Source organism: Salvelinus fontinalis, chromosome 30 (genome assembly GCF_029448725.1).
Source record: "Salvelinus fontinalis isolate EN_2023a chromosome 30, ASM2944872v1, whole genome shotgun sequence".
In the NCBI taxonomy this organism is placed as follows: Eukaryota; Metazoa; Chordata; class Actinopteri; order Salmoniformes; family Salmonidae; genus Salvelinus; species Salvelinus fontinalis.
Genome location: NC_074694.1, coordinates 18,900,107 through 18,927,028, shown reverse-complemented (window position 1 = coordinate 18,927,028; position 26,922 = coordinate 18,900,107). Strand labels below are relative to the sequence as shown.

The 26,922-nt window shown below is 42.0% G+C and overlaps 1 protein-coding gene across 11 annotated transcripts in view; it reads right to left on the bottom strand.

The window, feature by feature from the left end:
* The window catches only part of LOC129828755 (neurexin-1a-like), a 311,088-nt gene that overhangs the window by 244,046 nt on the left and 40,120 nt on the right, over positions 1 to 26,922 (bottom strand). For 5 of the 11 annotated variants that reach the window (XM_055889943.1, XM_055889939.1, XM_055889938.1 and 2 more), the window contains exons 3-5: positions 24,689 to 24,706; positions 23,283 to 23,312; positions 21,300 to 21,350 (exon numbers count right to left, since the gene is read on the bottom strand). The exons of 1 other annotated variant lie outside the window; for it this stretch is intronic. In XM_055889943.1, coding sequence (XP_055745918.1) covers positions 21,300 to 21,350; positions 23,283 to 23,312; positions 24,689 to 24,706 — 99 coding nt within the window. Of the gene's footprint in view, positions 1 to 21,299; positions 21,351 to 21,913; positions 21,926 to 23,282; positions 23,313 to 24,688; positions 24,707 to 26,922 lie in introns of all 11 variants that reach the window. 5 more of the 11 variants (XM_055889944.1, XM_055889945.1, XM_055889946.1 and 2 more) reach the window with 5 other exon arrangements.

Genomic DNA, 26,922 nt, shown 5'->3' with positions numbered 1-26,922 from the left:
GTATATTTTTTATAGGTATATTTTCTTTAGGTATATTTTTTTACAGACCAGCAGCATTGAGATCTCCAAGTACAATTAAACTAGGTGATCTTTGGCCTGTATTTCTATATCTCACTTCTATTAGCGAAGAGTCAGAGACTGCACTCTGTAATATCCAGTGAGATGAGAACATGGCAACAGAAGTGAAAGTTGGAATGGAATTAATCAGACAGTTTTCATACTAAACTAAAATAACTTGGCTTGCATGTTGTTATCATCCTATGTCCTATGGTGAATAAAATTAATGATTGTAATATGATTTACATGATGATATTCAAAACATATACTCCTATTATAACCTGAGGTCAGAATAGCCCTGCCTAAATATTTTGGAACTAATATCTGGTTGCTTCCCATGCTAAAAAGCCATTGTCCTTTCCCACAAAACACAGGCTCTCTCCATATCAAAGATTCATTCACACCACATTAAATACACTGCTAGCAGTGTTGTTCATAAGCTCATAACAATGCCATTAGGTTGATTCTCTATTAGCATGCAAACACGCAACTACGCTTGTGTGATTGACACGGAACAGCACAATGATTCCACCAGTGTATTATAGTTAGCTACAGTACAGCCAGAGTCATTGTGGTTCATGGGCAAGGAAGGAGAGTAGAGGTGTCTGCAGGCCTGTTTCCACACACTCACACGCACGAACACACACACACACACACTCTGTGTCCCTGTGACCTGTCAATGGCAGGCTGGGCTAATGAGTGCCTCCACGTCTCCCAGCCAGCCGGACAGCCTCTCTCCATCTCTCTCACCCTCCCTCTCCCCTCCCTCTCTCTCTATCTGTCTGACCTATGAGGTGTCGCTGTGGGCGAGCTCAAAGCCAAGCGCCCGTGAAGCTAACCTTGGTTTTTTAATTCCACTCTCTCCTCCTCCCCGTCGCTATGTCCAGTGTGTGTGTGTATCTTCATCCACCTCATTATAACTGGGAGGTTATGTGAACTTATGTCAGTAAGCAGTGTCTTCTCTTCTGCCACAACAGGGCTGCATGATGCCAGCAGGAAATGTCTCTTAGTAACACTTGCATATCACAGTATGTTATTCAATGTTAACATAGCCCACAAGGTCCTCTATGTGATCTCCATCACATACCATTATACCACACCCACTGGTTCTATAGGACTTGTTCCAATATCTTACATAACATAACACTCATTCATATTGTTCAATTTGTTAGAACATTGTAAACACTTGCAGAACATCTCTTTAAACCGACACAAATATTGTAACCTTCTCCACACGTCCTGGGATGTGACGCCTATGTAGGCTGTAATAATATTTTTGTGGATGATTATATTTGTCCTATTTCACACATGTACATCTGTGTATCATATGCATGTGTGAATTGCATATCCCAAATCTCCATGAGACACCCTTGGAGAGTGGAGTCACAGCCAGGGTCTGCCATTATCAAAGGCAACCCTAGGATTAAGGACCTTCCTCAAGGGCTCGGGAATTCAAACTCGCAACCTTTCGGTAACTGACCCAACACTCTAACCACTAGGCTACCTGCCGCACTTATGTGAGGCCTGAGCTGAGGCTTCAAAACTAGGCTATATTAAGAACCCTTGCTGACAGAGAATGACAGGAATAGGGAATAGAATACAAACACACAAATACTGTTTAGACCATCGACCAGACACTCATGGAGACATGGGAAACATATGTTAACATTGCCAAACAAGATAATGAACTAGATAATAAACAAAAGTGAAATAAACAATAAAAATGTACAGTAAAAATTACTCACAAAAGTTCCAAAAGAATAAAGACTCTCTGTTTAGAGCCAAATATCATTCTAGTTTGCTCAGTTTTTTGTTATGTCTTTCCAATGTGTCAAGTAATTATCTTTTGTTTTCTCATGATTTGTTTGGGTTTGATTGTGTTCTCCAGGTTTATCTCTCTGTAGGTGATGGCTTTGTTGTGCAAAGTTTGGGAATCACTTCCTTTTAGGTGGTTGTGGAATTGAACGGCTCTTTTCTGGATTTTTATAATTAGCAGATATTGGCCTAATTCTGCTCTACATGCATTATTTGGTGTTTTATGTTGTACACGGAGGATATTCTTGGTTGGTGAGCGGACCCCAGACCTCACAACCATAAAGAGCAATGGGTTCTATAACTGATTCAAGTATTTTTAGCCAGCTCCTATTTGGTATGTAGAATTGTATGTTGTTTTTGATAACATAGAAGGCCCTTCTTGCCTTGTCGCTCAGATAATTCACAGCTTTGTAGAAGTTACCTGTGGCACTGATGTTTAGGCCGAGGCATGTATAGTTTTTTGTGTACTCTATGGCAAAGGTGTCTAGATGGAATTTGTATTTGTGGTCCTGGCACCTGGACCTTTTTTGGAACACCATTATTTTTGTCTTACTAATATTTACTGTCAGGGACCAGGTCTGATAGAATCTGTGCAGAAGATCTAGGTGCTGCTGTAGGCCCTCCTTGGTTGGGGACAGAAGCACCAGATCATCAGCAAATAGTAGACATTTGACTTCAAATTCTCTCTCTCTCTCTCGTTCTATTTCAAATCCCTTTCTCTGCACAATGACTGTGGGTGATGCCATGTTCAGAAGAAGTTCATGCAGGGGAATAAGAGAAATTGCCAAGAGGAAGATAAAGAAAGCTTCTGCAGTGGGTGAAAAGCACAATGTTGTCCCTTAGTTACACAGATGTGGTAGAGGAGAGGAGAAAAAAATGATGCTTCAAAAGCGAGGAGGCTTTAACTGTTAATCCTATATTTCATTCAAATGATTTTTTTCCTTTTCTACTTCAGGCAAATGGGTAAATATTGTATAACATTAAATCTTTGCCTCAGGGTATTCTCCACACACGACACCCACATTGCTAAAAAAGCAGAACGACGCTCTCAGAACTGCAATAATTGCGTCTAAATGACACCCTATTCCCTCTATAGTGAACAACTTTTTTACCAGGGACCACATAGCTCTGGTCAAAACTAGTGCACTATATAGGGAATAGGGTGCCATTTGGGATACACAATATGTGTCCTCGGTAGTAGTATCTGAGTATAACACACAGAAAAATCCCATAACAACCATACTGTAGCCTCAATACCAAGGCCTCCCTCACAGGAATTTGTGGCGTCTAGCTCAAATAAAACAGGGGAAAACAGAGAGCAGAAAATGAGAACGATTTTGCGACGAAAACAAACAAATTATTTTATCAGTCATCCTGTTGGTCATACTACCCCCCCCCCCCCCCCCGCCACTGTCTTCCAAATGGTACCCCATTCCCTACAGAGTGCACTATGAGCTCTGGTAAAAAGTAATGCACTATATAAAGAAATAGGGTGCCATTTGGGACGCACTAGTGTCACATTTCGCCACACCGTGATTCTTGACACTTTTAATCCGAGTCAGAGAGGCATCAGTCTCTTCCCCACCACTGTATGTCTATCTGCATCCCAAATGGTACCCTATTCCCTATATAGTGCACCACTTCTGACCAGGGAACATAGGAACGCAGGCTTTGCCTGTCACTGTCGTAAACAGACACATTGTCTGTGACTAAAGATGGGACGAGGCTATTTATAAAAGCAGGGATGGGATGATATCTGTACGCAACCAAAGAGGTTAACAGGGATATGGTTTATTATGACAACACCAAGTGCTTAATTGTCTAGGTTGGGCTCTGCATCAAGAGGGGTGTGTGTGTGTGTGTGTGTGTGTGTGTGTGTGTGTGTGTGTGTGTGTGTGTGTGTGTGTGTGTGTGTGTGTGTGTGTGTGTGTGTGTGTGTGTGTGTGTGTGTGTGTGTGTGTGTGTGTGTGTGTGTGTGTGTGTGTGTGTGTGTGTGAGTCATATGCATGAAAATATGAGTCATGGCCTTCATGTTTTGAACTTCGTGTTTTGAAATAATGTATAGTTAGTGTTCTGTTATGCAATGCATGATTCATGCGGTATGCATGATTTTTGAAGGTATGGAGATTTCAGCTGAAAGAGGAAGCTGACAATAGAGAGAGGATGGTGGAAAAATATGGAAAAAGAAGAAGGGGAAAGAGGGAGAGAGAAATAGAGAGACAGAGAGAGAGAGAGAGAGAGAGAGAGACAGAGAGAGAGAGAGAGAGGGAGAGAGAGAGAGAGAGACAGAGAGAGAGAGAGAGAGACAGAGAGAGAGAGAGAGAGACAGAGACAGAGACAGAGACAGAGAGAGAGAGAGAGAGAGAGAGAGAGAGAGAGAGAGAGAGAGAGAGAGAGAGAGAGAGAGAGAGAGACAGAGAGAGAGAGACAGAGAGAGAGAGACAGAGACAGAGACAGAGACAGAGACAGAGAGAGAGAGAGAGAGAGAGAGAGAGAGAGAGAGAGAGAGAGAGAGAGAGAGAGAGAGAGAGAGAGAGAGAGAGAGAGAGAGAGAGAGAGAGAGAGAGAGAGAGAGAGAGACAGAGACAGAGACAGAGAGACAGAGACAGAGACAGAGACAGAGAGAGAGAGAGAGAGAGAGAGAGAGAGAGAGAGAGGGAGAGAGAGAGAGAGAGAGAGAGAGAGAGAGAGAGAGATTATGAGTGCCCCTTTAAAAATACTTGTTTTGTCCCTCAGTAAATCAAATCAAATCACATTTTTGTTATCACGTGCGCCGAATACAACCGGTGTAGACCTTACAGTGAAATGCTTACTTACAGGCTCTAACCAATAGTGCAAAAAAGGTATTACATGAACAATAGGTAAGTAAAGAAATAAAAACAACAGTAAAAAGACAGTGGAAAACAGTAGCAAGGCTACATGCAGACACCGGTTAGTCAGGCTGATTGAGGTAGTATGTACATGTAGATATGGTTAAAGTGACTATGCATATATGATGAACAGAGAGTAGCAGTAGTGTAAAAGAGGGGTTGGCGGGTGGTGGGTGGCGGGACACTATGCAGATAGCCTGGTTAGCCAATGTGCGGGAGCACTGGTTGGTTTGGGCCAATTGAGGTAGTATGTACATATGTACATAGATGTATAGTTAAAGTGACTGTGCATATATGATAAACAGAGAGTAGCAGCAGTGTAAAAGAGGGGTTGGGGGGAGGCACACAATGCAAATAGCCCGGGTAGCCATTTGATTACCTGTTCAGGAGTCTTATGGCTTGGGGGTAAAAACTGTTGAGAAGCCTTTTTGCCCTAGACTTGGCACTCCGGTACCGCTTGCCATGCGGTAGTAGAGAGAACAGTCTATGACTGGGGTGGCTGGGGTCTTTGACAATTTTTAGGGCCTTCCTCTGACACCGCCTGGTGTAGAGGTCCTGGATGGCAGGCAGCTTAGTCCCCGTGATGTACTGGGCTGTACGCACTACCCTCTGTAGTGCCTTGCGGTCGGAGGCCGAGCAATTGCCGTACCAGGCAGTGATGCAACCGGTCAGGATGCTCTCGATGTTGCAGCTGTAGAACCTTTTGACGATCTCAGGACCCATGCCAAATCTTTTTTGTTTCCTGAGGGGGAATAGGCTTTGTCGTGCCCTCTTCACGACTGTCTTGGTGTGTTTGGACCATTCTAGTTTGTTGGTGATGTGGACACCAAGGAACTTGAAGCTCTCAACCTGCTCCACTACAGCCCCGTCGATGAGAATGGGGCGTACTCGGTCCTACTTTTCCTGTAGTCCACAATCATCTTCTTGGTCTTGGTTTTGTTGAGGGATAGGTTGTTATTCTGGCACCACCCGGCCAGGTTTCTGACCTCATCCCTATAGGCTGTCTCGTCGTTGTCGGTGATCAGGCCGACCACTGTTGTGTCATCAGCAAGCTTAATGATGGTGTTGGAGTCGTGCCTGGCCATGCAGTCGTGGGTGAACAGGGAGTACAGGACGGGACTGAGCATGCACCCCTGAGGGGGGCTCCAGTGTTGAGGATCAGCGTGGCAGATGTGTTGCTACCTTCCCTCACCACCTGGAGGCGGCCCGTCAGGAAGTTCAGGATCCAGTTGCTGAGGGAGGTGCTTAGTCCCAGGATCCTTAGCTTAGTGATGAGCTTTGAGGGTACCATGGTGTTGAACGCTGAGCTGCAGTCAATGAATAGCATTCTCACATAATGAGAATAATGAGAGTAATGCACTATATAAGGGAATAGGGTGCCATTTGGGACGCACTAGTGTCACATTTCGCCACACTGTGATTCATGACACTTTTAACCCGAGTCAGAGAGGCATCAGTCTCTCCCCTACCACTGTATGTCTATCTGCATCCCAAATGGTACCCTATTCCCTATATAGTGCACCACTTCTGACCAGGGAACATAGGAACGCAGGCTTTGCCTGTCACTGTCGTAAACAGACACTTTGTCTGTGACTAAAGATGGGACGAGGCTATTTATAAAAGCAGGGATGGGATGATATCTGTACGCAACCAAAGAGGTTAACAGAGATATGTTTTATTATGACAACACCAAGTGCTTAATTGTCTAGGTTGGGCCCTGCACCAAGATGGGAGTGTGTGTGTGTGCGTGCGTGCGCATAAGGATCTGTGTGAATGTCCATGCGCGCGTGTACACCTCTTTGAGGGTGTATGTACGCCTCCTGAGACAAATTGTCGCTAGCCAGGTGGATATTCCAGGGCAGGGAGGATTTGAAATTGCCTATTCTATTTTCTCACAGGGAGCCTTGCCATTTCGCTGCATGCCTCATTGCAAGCAAATGCACTTTCTTGGCCTTTACAAAAAAATAAAAATCCTGAGGAAATGGTTTCAGCGTACAGATCTCAATACCAATATCAATGTCTAACTACTAATGTCTAACTACTAATGTCTAACTAATAACGTCTAACTACTAACGTCTAACTACTAATGTCTAACTACTATCCAAACAACTGTTTACATGATTATGCTATTCAAATTATAGTTTGAAATGAATCTGAAATTATAATGACAGGATAAAACCCCTTGAGATGCCCTCGATTTTCAAGGCGTCATGTGTCATGTGTTTGAATTGAATTATAGCATTGAACTGGCAAGAGGAAAGAGAGCAACAAAAATATTCCTAAAAGCATGATTGGCACCTCTGCCTTGCGATTACTTGTAGCAAATCTTTGTTTGTTTTCTTCCTACTGCTCAGTATGTCTTATATGGCACAGTGAACCGCCAGGCCAAGAGTCATAGGCAGGCTGATAAATATGTATTACTATTCCACTCTGAGTCATTCAGCATGAAATTACTCTCATACTCTACACTCATACTCTCTTATTTTCCTCTCTCTCTCTCCGAGATCTCTCTCCCTAAATCCTCATCTCTCTCTCTCTCTCCAAGATCTCTCCATTATTCTCTCCAAGATCTCTCTTTTTTTATCTCTCCAAGATCTCTCTTTTTTTATCTCTCCAAGATCTCTCTTATTTTATCTCTCCGAGATCTCTCTTATTTTATCTCTCCGAGATCTCTCTTCTTTTCTCTCTCTGAGATCTCTCTTCTTTTATCTCTCTGAGATCTCTCCTCTTTTCTCTCTCTGAGATCTCTCTTCTTTTTTCTCTCTGAGATCTCTTCTTTTTTCTCTCCGAGATCTCACTTCTTTTATCTCTTCGAGATCTCTCTCTCTCCTTATCCAGTTCAAATAAATAAGGCTGTCGTCATACTGTATAAGCAGGCTTTGCGGGCAAAAATGTAACTAGAACAAAAATCACAGACTGTCTCTTTGCAAGCAATTCCTCTCAGTCATCAACTACAGCAGTAATTAAAGCCACTGAAGAGTGATGTTAAACATCACTAATGCAAGCCAAACCACACGCTGCAGAATGAAAATGGATCCTACAGTGGTATACATGTTGTTTGATTACAAATATCCAATTGACAACATCAAAGTTAGTATGCTATTTCACCCACCAAAAAATAAAACCGGCTGAAGGTGCATTCCAACAGTGTTTATGGTATCATTCCAGTCGCCGAAGGATCATGAAATAAGACGTTGTAATGTACATACTAAAAAATACCAGACTGTAGTTTTTCTTTACAGTCAAGGAACTATTGTAACAATCGGAAAGCCAGAAAGAAGGGAAGAGAAGAAAGGAGAACATTTTAAATAAATAAATGAAGAGACATGCAGACAGGATGGAGGGTGGATGATGGATTCTTATCCCATCCCTGTGTCTCTCTTTTATCAGTTTTCTGCTCAGATTCTTCATTCATTCCTTTATTTTCAGGCCAGTCCCACATGAGCGTCACAAATGGCACCCTGTTCCAATAGGGCTCTGGTCAAAAGTAGTGCACTATATAGGGGATAGGGTGCCATTTGGGATGCAGACCAGCCATCGATCAGGATTATTGATCCACACCAGATCTCCTTCCACCCCTAGCTAGGGAGAGCCAGCAGAGCCGCTCTCATAACGATCCAACTCCAACCCTTTATTTATTTTGACCTCTCTCTCTCTCTCTCTTGGAGGAGAATAATTTACCTGAGCGTCATCGCCTTACAATACATATATTTTAAAAAGGGGAGTCATTCAAACTTTGTGAAGAAAATTCTGTAGGGATAATCCCACCCTGAGCATTATGGAAGTTTGGCTGGAGTTAAAATGGAGCTAATTTAGCTAGTGCCGGTCTTAAGCTTCACAAGGGTGTGTGTGTGGATATGGATATTAATTATAAGATAAAGAGATCTTGACAATCTGATCGAGGCTGTCATATGTGAACAGCAAAAATAAAAAATGATCAGAGACCATAATGCTACTATCGGATCTATGCCTTGTTGAGTTGTAGAGGGGTACTACAGCCTGAATGCCTCACACAATCAAAGACTGATCAAGTTGTAGCTACAAATAAAAAAAGACAAAAACACACAATACTATATTGAATAACATCTAAGTAAAGGAAACAAAAAGGGGTTTCACATTAAAAGGACAGACAAAGATGGCTGTGAGAGCTTCGACAATCGACACAAAGCTATATACTGATAGCTATCCCCCCTTTCTCTCCCTCTTTCTCTCCCTCTCCCTTTCTCTCCCCCTTTATTTCTGTCTCTCCCATGTAATTGTATTCGCCTTCGACTACTAATTACACTTCCCTCATCACTTACCTCTCTTCCTCTTTGTCACTTCCCTCTCAACTCTCTCTGTCGCTTGTCTGTTTTCCACTATGTCTGCCTCCCCATGCCTGCCACCCATCTCCCCCTGCATTCCCTTCAGTGGCAGAAGCTGTGGTAATGTCTGTTTTCCTCTGCCTCCTCTCTGCCTAACCCTGCCTCCTCTCTGCCTCCCTCTGCCTCCCCCTGCCTCCTCTGCCTCCCCCTGCCTCCCCCTGCCTCCCCATGCCTCCTCTCAGCCTCCCCCTGCCTCCTCTCAGCCTCCCCCTGCCTCCTCTCTGCCTCCCCTCAGCCTCCCCCTGCCTCCTCTCTGCCTCCCCCTGCCTCCTCTCTGCCTCCCCATGCCTCCTCTCAGCCTCCCCCTGCCTCCTCTCTGCCTCCTCTCTGCCTCCCCCTGCCTCCTCTCAGCCTCCCCCTGCCTCCCCCTGCCTCCTCTCTGCCTCCCCCTGTCTCCTATCTGCCTTCTCTAAGCAGCAGAAGCGGTAATATTACTAATCTGTGGAGGTTGAGTGCCGATTTGTCAATCCACCGTGTCAGCCACACAAATCTCTCTACAGGTAATTACAGGGCCCTTTCTCTTTCAGCACCACTCCAAGAGTCAGTATTACATCCCTCTCTCCTTTTCTCTCCTCTCTCGCTCTCTCCCTCCCTTTCACTCTCCGTCTCTCTCTCTCTCTCGCTCTCTCTCTCTCAGCACTCCAGGATAGTCTTCCCTCTTCCCATCTCAACTGCAGTGTTTAACACCACCTCTGAATCCACCACTGTGACCTATCAAATAAAAATGCCTTGTTTGAGAGAAACACTGCTCTGGTTATGGAGCCTGCCTGGGCCAGGTAGTGGGAAGGCAGACATCAAATTGCTCAGACCTTACTTTCCTTCAGCATCTCTGGGACTCATGGGACTCACAGGGTTCAGCAGCACTAATGGCATCACACCTATCACACTTACAGTGGTCAAAATAAAGTCACATACTTCAACCAGTTGGGGAAAGGCCAGTTTGTAATCAAACACATCTCACAATGTATTGTGTAAAACCCCCAAATTATTCTCTATTACAGATCTCCGTCACATTAAGAAGATAAGAGAGGATGAGAGAGAGAATGAGCGAGAGAGAGCATGGGGAGAAAGAGGGAGGGAGATTTGGGGGGGGGGGTGAGAGAGGTAGATGGAAAGGTGAGAGGGAAAAATTATGAATCTTCAAAACAAAAGTGGCGAGTGGCAGGAAATGCATTCTACCTCAAGCTGAGCTATACCCCAAACGTAATGCACTCCTGTACATATGGAATAGGGTGCCATTTTGGAAGCAGCTGCGAGATTAACTGGCCTTTCTGCTTTTCTGCCGCCCTCTGCTTCCTGCTAACGTCAGAATACATGTGAGACCCTCCTGAAGGTACAGAGACAAACAGTATAAAACACCCACACACACAATCTTACTGAAATCTACTTAAACCTCATATTTTATTTTGACAACAGGTATAATATCTTAGATGTAGTTTTACTATTTTATGAAGCTAACCATATGTGTCAAATACAACGCATATCATTAAAATATATTTTTTTAAATCGTAGAATTTTAAAAAGTGATATCAAGTCCAGTGTTTCTCCTAGGATTGGCGTGGTCTAACTCAACATTTTAGATTCCCTCCTCTTCACTGCAGACACATTTGCTGGTGTTTTATAGCTAGTTATCTGAAATTCTACATACTTCCTGCAATTCTACACATTTTGCCATGGGGATAGGGAAAACATTTTACAGTTGTAAAGCTAATTTCCTGCAATTCTACACATTTTGCCTTGGCTTACATTGTGTTCTTATGCTATCTGAATGTCTCAAACATAACAAAATCAATGCGGGTATAAGCCATGACATTTTGGGTATTTAAGATTCCCCCTGACTGTCTAGTTTTTATTTTGGTGATTATTTTAGTTCTCAAAGATGATCTTATTTAAAATTCATATAGTTCCATTTACATACTTTATATCTGGTTTAAGTCATTTAAGTTTACACTAAAAACGTTTTATCATCCTGAAAATTATTTTCTTTGAATGGTGGCAACAATTTAGCGGCAATGATTTAGCAGTGGCAGCGCTCCCATCACTGCTAAATGAATATAGAAGAAACACTGAAGTCTTATGAAAGAATACATCCAAATCAGATATTGATATCTCAGTTAACCTTAACGAGATCTGATCTATTGGATGTTTTCCTTTGAAAGGGTTAAAACTTTGAGATTGATTGTTATGCATTGAGAGGCTGGGGCAGGGTTCTCAGAGTACTGTCCACTGACAGACTTTCAGGTTTCAAATATGAAAGTACAAAGGAGAGAGTAGTTGTCAATTCAGCTCATGTGGCATGGCAACGTGTTACCTGTCAGATTGAGAGCACAGCAACACCTTTGACGAGTGGCATGTTGACATGCTAGTTCGCATAATCCCTCCAGAACACAGAAGACTAGTTGTGGATGTAGAGCTCCACCACTGTGCAAGAGAGAGCTTCATGTGTTCTTCATACACACATGGGTAAATTCAGAAAAAAATTTGGCTTATAGAATCCATTGTGTGTGTCTCTGACATTGATCACTTGGGGGAATACAGTTTCAAAGTGTCAAGACCACTGCTGTTTTCAGCCAGAGCACTAAAAACAAACACACTTCAGAGGCAAACTCTCCAGTTTCCACATTGCATGCACTTTTGCACACTGTATCCTCTTCGACCTTAATAAGAAAAGGCAAGCCAAGGAAAATATAAAGTGAGGTTTAAGGATTCTTCTGAGAGCATACAACTACCGCAACAAGGACCTTCAAGAAGAAAGGGGATTTGAACGCATACTTAAACCAAGCAATGGTCCTTGATGACAAGTGTAATCCTCACCAGCAAGCCGCTGTGCAGAACCATATCATTGAGGCAAAGCTTTCAAACAACGTTCACAGTACTCGAGTCCCAAATGACACACTATTCCCATTTAGTGCACTTCTTTTGACCAGGTCGCCTAGGGCTCTTGTCAAATGTAGTGCACTACATAGGGAATAGGGTGCCATTTGGGACACCACCAGTAAAAGGTTGACGGTTTTTGTTAAATCACTTGAACGGATTTTGACTCAAATGGACAGGCCAACTGAAAGGTTATAACTGCTAAATGCCTTTACTACAACAATGTGATTGTGAATATTCTGAAATATATAGTCAGTTACTGTTTAGTAGTTTCTGTATCCCATTTCATGTTCTCATGAACTGCATCAAATGTAAGGCTGGTAGCAAGAAAGACACATAATATAGAGGTTGGCAAAGTACACCGTTCCTATTTTCTCCATTTAGGTTCATGTTGAGAAGCCGGTTCGGTAGAAGACATTCCATGTGTGGCATATTGGAGATAGAAGGTTATAGGTTATAATTCCAGGAGGCATAGAGTCTTAAGCAACCATTCTAAAGCAACATTCCCTACCAGAGCTACACATCACATTGCATACCAGCATTTCATTCCTCTCCATAGCCACATACACTGAGTGTACAAATCTGCTCTTGCCATGACATAGACTGATGAATGCAGGTGAAAGCTATGATCCCTGGAGCGGCAGGTAGCTTAGAGGGTAAGCGGTGAGCGCGTTGGGCCAGTAACTGAAAGGTCTTTGTTGTGAAACCCTGCACCCTTAGGTAAAAGAATCTGCCAATGTTCCCTTGAGCAAGGCACTTAAACCTAATTGCTCCTGTAAGTCGGGGGGGGATGCAAGTCAATATTAGGAAGGTGCTCCTAATGTTTTGTACACTCAGTGTAGATCACATCGATACTAGAGTCCCTCAACATACCACTTTCTCTCTCACTACAGTCAAGGCTTGCCTTTGAAAACAAGTTGTGAGTCTTTAGATTAAAAAAAAGATAAATCCAAAACAAAATAATTCTCTGTGTTGTTCAGGTTTCTATCTCTTTGTTCAGAATCCATTACATTGGCTGCCAGGCTCAAGAAACATCCACAAGTTAAATCTTATCTACACCTGGCAACATGGTCTCATTAGAATACGTCAAAATAGTGAAATTGTAGTTACAGTATGACACAGATGTAGAGTTTGCTACAGAAGGAAATAATCCTGCAGAAACAAGAAACCTGAATTATTATGTGGATTATAATTAATGGAAGTTATTCAATCAATGTGATTTGGATTTTAAAAAGTCATCAACGTAAACAAATGTAGTATTTTTTTCACCCGATGTTTTACCTAAATCAAATGGCAGTGTGATTTCACTTTGAATTCATTTTAGCTGACAACTCAACCAAGTGTAAATCAAAACTAGACGTTGAACTGAAGTCTGTGCCCAGTATGATGGCTATGCCCCGATAGGACGACAATACCCCCATCCACAGGGTATGAGTGGTCACTGAATGGTTAAGCATGAAAACCATGTAAACCATATGCCATGGCCGTCTCAGTCACCAGATCTCAACCAAACTGAACACTTATGGGAGATTCTGGAGTGGTGTCTGAGACAGTGTTTTCCACCACCATCAACAAAACACCAAATTATGGATTTTTTTATGGAAGGATGGTGTCACATCCCTCCAATCGAGTTCCAGACACTTGTAGAATCTATGTCAAGGTACATTGAAGCTGTTCTGGCTCGTGGCACAACACCCTATTCAGACACTTTATGTTTCCTTTCTTTTGTCAGTTACCTGTATGTGACAGGTAACTGGGCCTGTCATGTACAGGTAACTGGGCCTGTCACGTACAGGTAACTGGGCCTGTCACGTACAGGTAACTGGGCCTGTCACGTACAGGTAACTGGGCCTGTCACGTACAGGTAACTGGGCCTGTCACGTACAGGTAACTGGGCCTGTCACGTACAGGTAACTGGGCCTGTCACGTACAGGTAACTGGGCCTGTCACGTACAGGTAACTGGGCCTGTCACGTACAGGTAACTGGGCCTGTCACGTAAAGGTAACTGGGCCTGTCACGTAAAGGTAACTGGGCCTGTCACGTACAGGTAACTGGGCCTGTCACGTACAGGTAACTGGGCCTGTCACGTACAGGTAACTGGGCCTGTCACGTACAGGTAACTGGGCCTGTCACGTACAGGTAACTGGGCCTGTCACGTACAGGTAACTGGGCCTGTTACGTACAGGTAACTGGGCCTGTCACATACAGGTAACTGCTAGAAATAAGCAGGCCCAACAAAGACACCCAACGTTTAAAATGTAATTTCCTTGATACAACCCAGTCATTCTTGGCACCGACAGAGAAATCAATCTCTGAGGATTTACCTTTCATAATTAAAGAGAGGACATTTCCATTTTCAGAAAAAAACTCTCAAAAGCAATTAGACTAAAAAGTATACTAATTTAGCAAAAGGCCCAGTAATACCTGTAAGCCTGTTATGTGTGCGAGCCTGGTCTGTCTGCCTGCCGTTTTTTTAAGCTTCACATGGCACTTGGCTGTGATGACAGCTTTTAAATACACTGTCTGTTGGCTGTAGGTGTGCCAGTGGTATTATGACTTATCCTCTTCTCTAGGCTGCGTTCCAATTTGTACTCTATTCTGTATATAGTGCAACACCTTTGATCAGGGTGCCATTTGGGACACAGGTAATGGAAATGAGATTCTCTGATTCTGAGACTCCAAGTGTAGCTTCACCAACACAGGAATCTTAATATATGTACATATTTATCTCACAAAGGACCTCAACATCTCAACAATCTATCAAGCTAAACCACAGTACCAGAGAGTGCAGGAGAAACAAGGGTTGGAGTAATAGGACATTCTCAGAAGCTTTACAAAGTACATTATTACAATGACCATTATAACTGCTAAAGTACCTGAACTGATAATAAAAATGTTGTACCAGTGGCATCTATTTAGATAAAACCAGATGTAAAAGCTGGATCTCTACAGTCACTACCCTGCTGTATTGTAGCAGCAATTATATCTGGATCTACAAGGACCTTAACCTTTTACACTCGTGGGAATTGGCCTATACTATATGGATAGGGCTTTATTGAAATGTTTCTTGCAGAAGAAATATGAAAAGCACAATTAACCATGGCAGCAATTGAAAGGGAACCGTTTGGAGATAATGGAGGAAATATTAGACAAATGGCGAGTACACAACAGTTAATGTAAACTGTCATGGTCAAAACATAAAGAATCAATGGTTGTAAAGATGGGGAGAGATCTGGCCGTGATAAAGAGTTTTTTTTTACAACAAACTCCACAAAGAAAGTCCTGCAGGTTATAGTTTTATCTATAATTTATCAATAATTATCAATAATTATTGCCCAGTCATATGGTCAAGTGCTGAAAAGAAGGACCTAGTTAAGCTGCAGCTGGCCCAGAACAGAGTGGCACATCTTGCTCTTCACTGTAATCAGGGAGCTAATATCAGTACTATGCATGTCAGTCTCTCTTGGCTAAGAGTTGAGGAAAGACTGACTGCATCACTTCTTGTGTTTATAAGAAAAAATGATTTGTTGAAAATTCCAAATTGTTTGCATAGTCAACTTTCACACAGCATTGACACACACAATTACCCAACCAGACATGCCACTAGGTGTCTTTTAACAGTCCCAGTAAAACATTCTAGGAAACCTACAGTATTATACAGAGCCCTGATTGCATGAAACTCATAAATGAACAGCAAACCTGGTTTTAAAAAACAGATAAAGCAACACCTCCCGGCAGAACGCCTCTCCCCTATTTGACCTACTTGTTGTGTGTACTGTATGTACTGACATGTATGTGGAACTGATGAATGCACACACACATACTACGTCAATGTTTTAAGTATGTCAATTGTAAAGTATTTTGTCTGTAATGTCTTTTTCGGTATGTGTTGGACCCCAGTAAGACTAGCTGTCGCCATTGGCGTCGGCTAATGGGCAGCTTAATCAAATCAAAAGACTGAATCCAAACATTACACTGTTCATTTTATGTGCATTTTGCATTTGCTGTACTTGTTGTACCACATTTGTTGATAACGAAATCTGTGAGGTAGGTGCCACATAAGACGAAACAATTACAAGGGTTTGAGTGAGAGGACTAACTGGTGTCTCCAAGTGGCCACACCTCTCCAAAGTGTGCACAGATCCTAAGCAATTTCAATGCATTTTTATGACTTTTTTTAGCTCTCATTACTGTGCCGTTGAGGAACTAGAACAAGCACACTTGTAGTTGATTTATTTTGAACACAACACTGCATCCCCGACGTCACACAATTACTGTTGCTTTTTACGCAATCTAAAAATGCTTCATTATAAATCGCAATCTGGGTCAGGTGGGCATGATTTGAAAGCTTGTTCTATTGCCAACATGACTAGCTAAGTTATAAAATACAATCTTACAGTGCTAGCCTTTCACAAGGCAATTCAGAGAAACAGATGGCAAACAGAAAGGAGTCATGAGTGCATTCAGGTGTGCTTGCCCCGGCATATTTTCTTCACAATAAAGATACAGTTGAAGTTGGAAGTTTACAAACCCTTAGGTTGAAGTCATTAAAACTAATTTTTCAACCACTCCACAAATTTCTTGTTAACAAACTATAGTTTTGGCAAGCCGGTTAGGACATCTACTTTGTGCATGACACAAGTAATTTTTCCAACAATTGTTTATGGCCTGCAAGCCGAAGAAGACCATCCCAACTGTGAAGCACGGGGATGGCAGCATCATATTGTGGGGCTGCTTTGCTGCAGGAGGGACTGGTGCCCTTCACAAATAGATGGCATCATGAGGGAGGAAAATGATGTGGATATATTGAAGTAACATCTCAAGACATCAGAGAGGAAGTTAAAGATTGGTCGCAAATGGGTCTTCCAAATGGACAATGACCCCAAGCATACTTCCAAAGTTGTGGCAAAATGGCTTAAGGACAACAAGGTCAAGGTATTGGAGTGGCTATCACAAAGCCCTGACCTCAATCCTATAGAAAATGTGTGGGCAGAACAGAAAAAGCGTGTGCAAGCAAGGAGGCCTACAAACCTGACTCAGTTACACCAGCTCTGTCAGGAGGAATGGGCCAAAATTCACCAAACTTATTGTGGGAAGCTTGTGGAAGGCTTCCCGAAATGTTTGACCCAAGTTAAACAATTTAAAGGCAATGCTACCAAATACTAATTGAGTGTATGTAAACTTCTGACCCACTGGGAATGTGATGAAAGAAATGAAAGCTGAAATAAATCATTCTCTCTACTATTATTCTGACATTTCACATTCTTAAAATAAAGTGGTGATCCTAACTGACCTAAGACAGGGAATTTTTACTGGGATTAAATGTCAAGAATTGTGAAAAACTGAGTTTAAATGTATTTGGCTAAGGTGTATGTACATTTTGAATTCAACTGTACATATTTAGGCATAACCATTACAAAGGGTCAGAAGTCTAGAAGCTTTTTTAGAGTCCTAATAACCAAGGCTGAAGGTATCTCTAGGCTAACATATGGCGCTCTATCTTTATATCTTAACAGTAAAATAAGCAAGGAGATAAACTTCCCACTTCCACTGTACATAGGCCTATTCTGTTCAGAACAACCCACTATGTCAGTGTGTAACTGTAAATTAAACATAGTGATCATAAACATTGACACTCTATACAACATGAGTTTTATGATTTGGAAATGTGAAGTTCACATTTGGACTCACGGGTGTTTGGCTTGCTGTATGACATCACAGTGGTATTTATTATAATCCTCAACGTCTCATATTTCAAAATACATAGTCATCTTAAATTAATTTACTCAGACAACAAAAAATGTGCACATTTTGCCCAATTAGCGGGAGGGATAGGAGCCACTTCTTGTTGCACGCGGTGCTCAAGTTCAGAACGGCTGTTAGTCAAAACCCATACAGAGGTGTGAAGCGCAGAGCCAGAGCTCTGACATCATGTATAGTATGTTACTGTACAGCACGACGTTCCAATTTAGGAGCTTATTAGTGCCCAAATTTGCCATTTTCAACCCGTATACGGGTACGAGTGTAAAGGGCTACCAAATCTAAGTAGAAAACCAACACCAGTAAGTAAAGGAGAAACAAGAGTGGATAAATCAGACATTCTCAGAAGTTTTAGAAGCTGGTGAAAGTTCATTAATAGGGCTTAAATGTTGTGCAAACATTTTGTACTAGTGTAATCAGATGTGATAAAACAAGATGTATAAGGGCTGGATCTTTCCAGCCTCATAACCCTGTACTGTAGCAGTGTTCCTACGCCTGTTTCACACCCTATAGGAGACAGAGGACATACTGCATGGTGAAGGACCGGAATTAGACTCAGTATGTTGTTAGTTTTCTGCTACATCAACACTTCTCTCTATTTCTCCCCCCGTGGCTTGCCTTCTGCCACTTCCAGGCTGGAACGGTGTGTATCCCAGATAAAACCCTATGCCCTATACATTCCCTATGTGATCTAGTCAGAATTTGTGGATTTAGGGAATCTGGTACCATTTAGGGCTGGGCGATATATTGAATTAAAACATTTATGTTTTTGCACGATATTCCAAATGCCTGTATCGCAGAATTTCATTTTTATTTATGTCCGCTTGTTCTCATGTTGTCTTTTTGGTCTCGTCTCGTTTGCTCCTTCTGTACTGAGCACCCTCCCATTTACACCAGCTATCTGTATATAATGATGTCATGTCTCCACACTAAAAATGGGAGTCGTTGTCCCAAAGGCAGAAAGGCAGGCAACAAGCTTAGGTTCAAAATAAGCGCAGAGATACGCACTGGGCTTATTTTGGACAGATTTTGTCGAGAGTGAAACCTCTTGCTTCATCTTTTTCTCCCAAGCCTCTCCCCCTACCACTCACGAAAACAAAGATGAGAGATCACTTCTTCCTGACGTTTTCAACTCGCTATTTGCATGAGGTTTGTGCCAACAAAATCGGTCGTATGGACACCGAAACAGATGGAAACATTATTTTACTGTAACAAAGGAGAATATAACCTTTCGAACCATACCCTGTTTATGTTTCAACTCCTCAAATTTCGAGCAGAGCAGACACTACTAAAATGGATGTACCAATGAACATTCATTCTGGAATATGAATGCTCATTTTTTTGTGCGCGCATTACAGTACCACGTATAGCTAGCAGCATTTTATTCAAATAAAGATTGTTATACTATACTGTTATACTACTATTATACTGTTTAGTCTGTGTTTTATAAATGTGCAATGAGTATAAAACAATTTTATAAGGAATTGGCAACTCGTTCTCATTCTGAGAACTAAGGTAGGCCACTTAATTTCAACATGTGAACAAAGTGGACAGACTAGCATGCTGTTCAAACAGTTGGAGACGGACAGATGGTTGTGTTCAGAACAATTCAACTGTTTTGCCATGTTAGCTGATTTCAGAGTTTGTGGAATTATACCTAGATCATATTTGGCTAAACTTTAAATATAAACTGGCTACTAACTAGCACGTGGGCTTGTGTTTGAGAGATTGTTTATGAGACCGGTGTTAATTTACTATAATGCCTGCTATATTATTAGTGAATGTGCATTATGCATGGTTCTGGTTCAATTTGTAACAAAAATGACATTTTAATAGACAGACATGAAAGCCAGATCAGTGATTATTGCAACAACAACAACAAAAAGCAGGTACAACTATTTTGATAAAAAATTAAATGATAAGTGGGGGCTTATGGTTTTGGATGGCATATATTCAGGCTAGTTATACTTTCACAATTGATTACTGTTTTAAATGCAGTGTACTTTAACTTTAATTGTACAACAAAGCTTATTTCCATAAAAATAAAAAATAAATTAAGATATATCATGAATCGCCCATAAGTTTGAAAAAAATTAGATATCAGTTTCAGGCCATATCGCCCAGCCCTAGTGCTATTTGGAACTCAGTGGTGGTGGCATCGGCAGTTGGCACGCAATATGCTGCCAAAGGACAGTGTCCTGAGAGCTGTTACAGTACATTTCAGTGACGACTAGTGTCCAGCTAGCCATGCGTATAGCCCACAGTACATGTCAAACCCTGATGATTTCGGAAACATACTGTACATCCATAGAGCTACACTATGCTTCTTGACTCGTTGGCTTAAAATGACATAACCTGAATAGATTTTCTATATCTGCATAAAGGTATCAAGATGCCAAGGTGTTGGTCTTACAAACATGTAATGGCGTGTGTATCATTATCACGTTAAAAACACAATTGAAACCCCTTCGACTTGGTTCATGTAAGAAAGATTGTGCTATTACAACCAGACTTGAGCATTGAAAATTGTATCCCATCCCTGGTACAGCTCCTCAAACTTTCGAAGTACCATTTCATTCAATTTGTACAGGCAAGAGGGATTCCAATCTTGCAGGAGAAATAAAATGTAGAACAGAATGTGTGCAAGAAATGTCAGAAATGCTCATTTGACCTATTCAATATCCAGAGAAAGATCAAGACACGATGGGTGGCGAATCACCCAACCTCTATGAATTGGCACACAACCTGAACCACCATTACCAAATAAGACCAAGTAAATAGCACTTACCTTAGTGAAGTGTAGTAGATCTTTGCACTGTTGCCCTCAGGTCCGAGTGATTAAAAGCAAGTAAAAAAGGTGTACTCTGTGTGTGTTTTAGGATCTAAATCATGTATCTAAATGTAAAATGGCAGTGACAAATATTTATGTACTGCAGGTAATGGATGGATCCCAATAACAGATATCAGAAAATGGTTGCATTCCTCCTACAGTGCAGGAGGGAAATGGTTCCTCATACATTTTATGAATTTATACTATATTTAGTTGTGTCTGCAGATATTGTGTAGACTTACCTGTACAAACAAATTTCAATGACTTTCACTGTATCATGCTAATTTATTTTCACAAACACATCCCTTACCTGGCTTACTTAGACAGAAATGCTACAGTATTACAGGTGATAATATGAGAATAATTAATTGAGAATGCAAATGGAACACTGGAATGGAATTTCACAGTCTTTTCTACAGTGTCAATGTCATTTTGTTAAACTAATTTCAGTCTTACATAGAGATACAGTATCACTACAGATACTCGTAACTCATAAATGATCATTCCCGTTTTACCCCACATGTACATTTTCTCACACACAACCTACATGCTGCTGGGACATCGACATTGTCTTTCATTGACGACTGAAGCCCCCAGGCATGTCACATAACATAATATAACATAATACATATGGATGAAACAAACAAATCAAATGGACTTTTACTTTAGATCTGCTTGTCTTGGTGTGATCTGTTAAGGAATCTAATTAACAAATCAAAGCTGTTTACCTGGAATGCTCAGTAGGGACCTTCGAAGCCAACCTTCTCCTTCCCTTCGCCCTGGGTAGGAGAGGCAAACGGGAAGAGATCAGAGGTCCACTTACCCTCTGAGGAGAGCGGCACAGCAGCACAGCCAGCCAGGATAAGATGCTGCCCAGCCCATGGGGTGCCCAGCCCATTGCCCGCTGCCCACGACACTCTGGTTGGTCAGACACTGGGGCCAGATATAGCCTTCCCCCCACCACACCACACTACCCACCAATACGTTGAACAAGATAAATCATTACCGGTGGGAAGGGCTGCACTGGCATCAGGTACCAGCAGTGTAGAGTGGACATCACATGTCCCCCCTTTATGAATGTCATTATGGTTTTCATGCATCAAGCAGAAATGAAACAATCCACTCCTCATAGAAAGGTGTGAGCGGACCGCAAAGTAAGAGCAGCAACCTACCTTAGGTACCGTGACACACATACATTTTATATAGTAGCAACATAAAACAATTAAATAATACCAATGGACTTTATATACTTAATGAAATCAGCATATAAGGCCACAACAGACAGCAGACTTGACAGTCGTATGAGTACATTGAGTTTGAGTAAAAAAAGAGAGGTGAGTACCTTTACTTTTACCTATGATATTTGATGGAATGTTCCATGGTAGAAAGTAGTTTCCAGACAAAAGAGGAGAAGAAGAGGGAGAGAGAAAGGAAAGACAGACACCCATAAGTGTCATAGTCATATGGACAGACAGGGAAGAACACAGAGTGCGTGCATCTCAAATGGAACCCTATTTCATATAGGGCCCTGGTCAAAAGTATAGGACTATATAGGGAATAGGGTGCCATTTGAGATGCAGCCAGAGAAAACACAGAGAGAGGCACGATGGGGTAAATATAATATCTGAGATGAGGTGAGAGATTGATGGAATGCTGGTGTGGGTATGAGGTTAAGGAGGGGTTGAGGGGGCAAGGCACATGTGAGCAATATTTTATTTCCTGCCTTATGGTGCATGCTGGGAAATGAGCATCATCCAGACTGGCATGGAGAATATGAGGGAGAGGATGTGTCCTAAATGGCATCCTATTCCTCATGTAGTCCACAACTTTTGACCAGGGGGCCCTGGTCAAAAGTAGTGCACTGAATAGGGAATAGGGTGCCATTTGGGATGCTGGCAGAGATTGCCTTGAAAATGGAGAGAGGTTGTCAATCATCTAGCTTGCTCACTGTGGCTCACTGACTGGCAGCTAACGCATTCAAGCAGCAAGGATAATATAGAGGGGTGTCTGATGTAGCATTTCAGTTACCTAGAGTAGAGTTTTCCAAACTCGGTCCTGGGGCCACTCCCTGGGTGCACGTTTAGTTTTTTACCCTAGCACTACACAGCTGATTCAAATAACCAACTCATCGTCAAGCTTTGATTATTTGAGTCAGCTGTGTAGTGCTAGAGCAAAAACCAAAACGTGTACTCAGGGAAGGCCCCAAGACCGAGTTTGGAAAACCCTGACTTAATTGTACATCACAATTATGCATTATCTTCAGCATGTTATGTTTGATTTTGATGATATGATGAAATTGCCAGCTGAATGAGAATGAAGATGGGTTTGAAACATACTCGCAAGAAACGTAGGCCAGAAATTAAAGCAATTTGGTCGAGAAAAAATGAAGAAAACGGATGTGCTGATTTGAGGCGATGAGTCGAGGGAAGTGGGATGAAGACAAAAACGTGTGAAAAGTAAAATACAAAAGACAGCAAAGAAAGAAAAAGAACAGCCAGGATGAACAAACCAAACCAAGTCATTCACTGTTGCAAAGCAGCTGAAATGTATGACAGACCAGATCTGAAAAGCAGTTTTAATAGCCCTGAGTACCCCCAGCCAGCAGCAAGAGAACGAGAAGCAGCGAAAGAAGTCTTTGTATCGACCACAAAGGGAGAGGGGGCGGAGGGGGGATAATGGAGGCAAGAGTGGAAAAGGAACCGGACCCATACCTTGGTCGCCCATCATCAAGTGCGCCAGACCTTAAAGGGAAACAAGAGCACAGTCAGCAGAGACAGGGGATCACGGGTGAGGCTAAGGCTGCTTCCCAAATGGCATCCTATTCTCTTTATAGTGCACTACTTTTGGCCAGAGCCAGTGCACTTTAAAGGGAATAGGGTTCACTTGGGACGCTACCTAGGTCAAAGTGACACTCAGGCATCTGTGTCTGGTAGATGCCTGTGGTATTTTGGGAGGTGTTGGGGAGTTGGGGTAAGGGAGAAGGGGGACGGAGAGAGAGGAAGGGGTATAGTCAGACGAGGTTGGGTTAGGGTGATGAGCATGTTTTCAACCGAGAGAGGTTGCAATGCATCATCAGTCAGACTTACTAGAGTTAAATTAACAGTAATGATTGGAAGTTAGTCGAGGTTCCATTTGTCCAAGAGGGGGATCCTTTGAGAATGCTCAACCCAGTCCACCTACTATACCTACCAACCCCCAAAACAATAGCCTGACTCCACGATTTAACAAGGTTTTGAGATGTGAATCTCAGTCATTGGATCGACAATTCTCTCCAATCAGTTTCAAAGATCCAAACTGAGTATTTGCATGATAATATTGTCAGAAAAATAGATAGACATTTGATTGGGCAGGGTCGGGTCATTTTCCCCTCCTTCATGCAAAGATTTAAGACACTATTGCAAATAAATACATTATTTGGCCTTAAATTCAGAGTTTGTTCTGTAAAGTTTTATCCAGTTGTTCACTCTGAAACTATTTCCTCCTTGTAAATGGGAACAGACTATTGCATACTTCCCGCAGTTTGCAGAAACCATCAAATGTTTGTTCTATCTCTTCCAAACCATTAACTTATGTAATGTAGTGCATCAACAATAACCTGCAGAATCATTTTTTCAAACCAGTGGGAGAGCCAAGGCCCAGTTTGATAGTATAGTAGTAGCTTAAATACTTACCCACTTCTTAACATACATAGCTCAACTTTTGCCAGAACTTTCACTGATATTCATTGATATGTATCTATGAGAGATTTCAAGAATAATAGCAACTGCAATACAGCAGCAATTTAAGAGACTTTTCCACAATTTCTCATCAGGATGGTGATAATCAGTGTAGTTAATAACAGATAACCTTTCCAGTCCATAATTGCACTATCCCAAACCACACGTCTCTCCTGAACCAATCGCCTAGCACATGCTGCAAAAACATCTACCCAGAACTGCAAATGAGAAAAGATATAGAGCCAACTTACCATTTCAGTAGCACATTTTAACAACTTTTCCCCATAACAAACATGAGGAGTAATTTAAGCCATGAAAACCAAAACATGGTTTTAGTGAGTTAAATCATGGTGCAAAGATGATAAAACCATCATAAAGAAAAGAGAAAGTAGAATACCTACCTTCAACATGGTTGTCTTCTGCAAGCGGACGGACAGGCGGAAGGAGAGAGAGGAAAAGGAAGACACTCGTTAAGCAGCATGCAGACTGGTACAGGGCCGTTGCATGTCGTAACCATGCAAGGCATCACACATCACATGCAAAGTGCCCACGTTGTACTGTATTGACAACCTCTGCAGAGGAAAGGTCTTGGTGCTGCAGAGGCCTACTATCTCTTAGCTGTTCAACACAACTGGCTGTGTTTCAATGCTGCAGAGGACTTCTAAACTGTCAAATTTCTGTTCAACTATTTTCTGTTCAACTATCTGTTTTGGGTTTTTAGAAAAGCTCTATAAAAATCCCATGTATTATTATTAACATGACATTAAATTATACTTTCAGTATTTGATCATATGCCTACCTGGGATACAGGACACGGCTTTATTTGTAAGAACTATAATTTGTAAGAATTTATTTGTAAGAACTGTTAAGATAGAGTGGATCGCTATGCCCCCTCTGGATAGCATTGTTTGCTTTGTTGTTAGCTTGTCTGCTAGCTTGTTGTTAGCTTGTCTGCTAGTTTGTTGTTAGCTTGTCTGAGATCTTGGCTGCTAGCTTGTTTTCTAGCTTGTTGTTAGCTTGTCTGCTAGTTTGTTGTTAGCTTGTCTCTTAGCTTATTAGCTTGTCTGTTAGCTTGGCTGCTAGTTTGTCATTAGCTTGTCTCTTAGCTTGTTGAGCTTGTCTGGTTAGCTTGTCTGCCATGTGCCAACTCTGCATGTACTCTTTCAATCCCATTTACTAGACTGTCTACTGCAACAAAAGAATGGTTATAGGAGTACATTCAACTGAGAGAAAACAAAGTGAGTTAGCAAATGTATTGGCGAAAGCTAGAAAAGGGTATAAAATAAGGTGTAAAGTGGTGTAGACCAATTAAAAGAGGTTGTGAATAGGGCACATGCAGTGTTCAGTAACAGTGAAAGGGGGAGATATGTATTTTAAGTTTTTTATTAAATTGAACTTTTATTTAACAAGGCAAGTCAGTTAAGAACAAATTATTATTTACAATGACAGTCTACCACGGCCAAACCCGAATGACGCTGGGCCAATTGTGCACCGCCTACCCTATGGGACTCCCAAATACAGCTGGATGTGATACAGCCTGGAATCAAACCAGGGACTGTAGTGACGCCTCTTGCACTGAGATGCAGTGCCTTAGACTGCTGTGCCACTCGGGAGCAGTGTCTGTCAGCTGATGTATATTTATGTATGCATGTATGTACACTACCGGTCAAAAGTTTTAGAACACCTACTCATTCAAGAGTTTTTCTTTATTTGTACTATTTTCTACATTGTAGAATAATATTGAAGACATCAAAACTATGAAATAACACATATGGAATCATGTAGTAACCAAAAAATTGTTAAACAAATCCAAATATATTTGAGATTTGAGATTTTTCAAATAGCCATCCTTTCGCTTGATGACAGCTTTACACACTCTTGGCATTCTCTCAACAAGCTTCACCTGGAATGCTTTTCCAACAGTCTCGAAGGAGTTCCCACATATGCTGAGCACTTGTTGGCTGCTATTCCTTCACTCTGCGGTCCGACTCTTCCCAAACCATCTCAATTTGGTTGGCTCAGAGGATTGTGGAGGCCAGGTCATCTGATGCAGCACTCCATCACTCTCCTTCTTGGTAAAATAGCCCTTACAAAGCCTGGAGGTGTGCTGGGTCATTGTCCTTTTGAAAAACAAATGATAGTCCCACTAAGCCCAAACAAGATGGGATGGCGTATCGCTGCAGAGTGCTGTGGTAGCCATGCTGGTTAAGTGTGCCTTGAATTCTAAATAAGTCACAGATTGTCACCAGCAAAGCACCTCCAAACCATAACACCTCCTCCTCCATGCTTTAGGGTGGGAAATACACATGCGGAGATCATCAGTTCACCCACACCGCGTCTCACAAAGACACGGTGATTGGAACGAAAAATCTCTAATTTGGACTCCAGACCAAAGGACAAATTTCCACCAGTCTAATGTCCATTGCTCGTGTTTCTTGGCCCAAGCAAGTCCTTTCTTATTATTGGTGTCCTTTAGTAGTGGTTTCTTTGCAGCAATTTGACCATAAAGGCCTGATTCACACAGTCTCCTCTGAACAGTTGATGTTGAGATGTGTCTGTTACCTGAGCTCTGTGAAGCATTTATGTGGGCTGCAGTTTCTGAGGCTGTTAACTCTAATGAACTTATCCTCTGCAG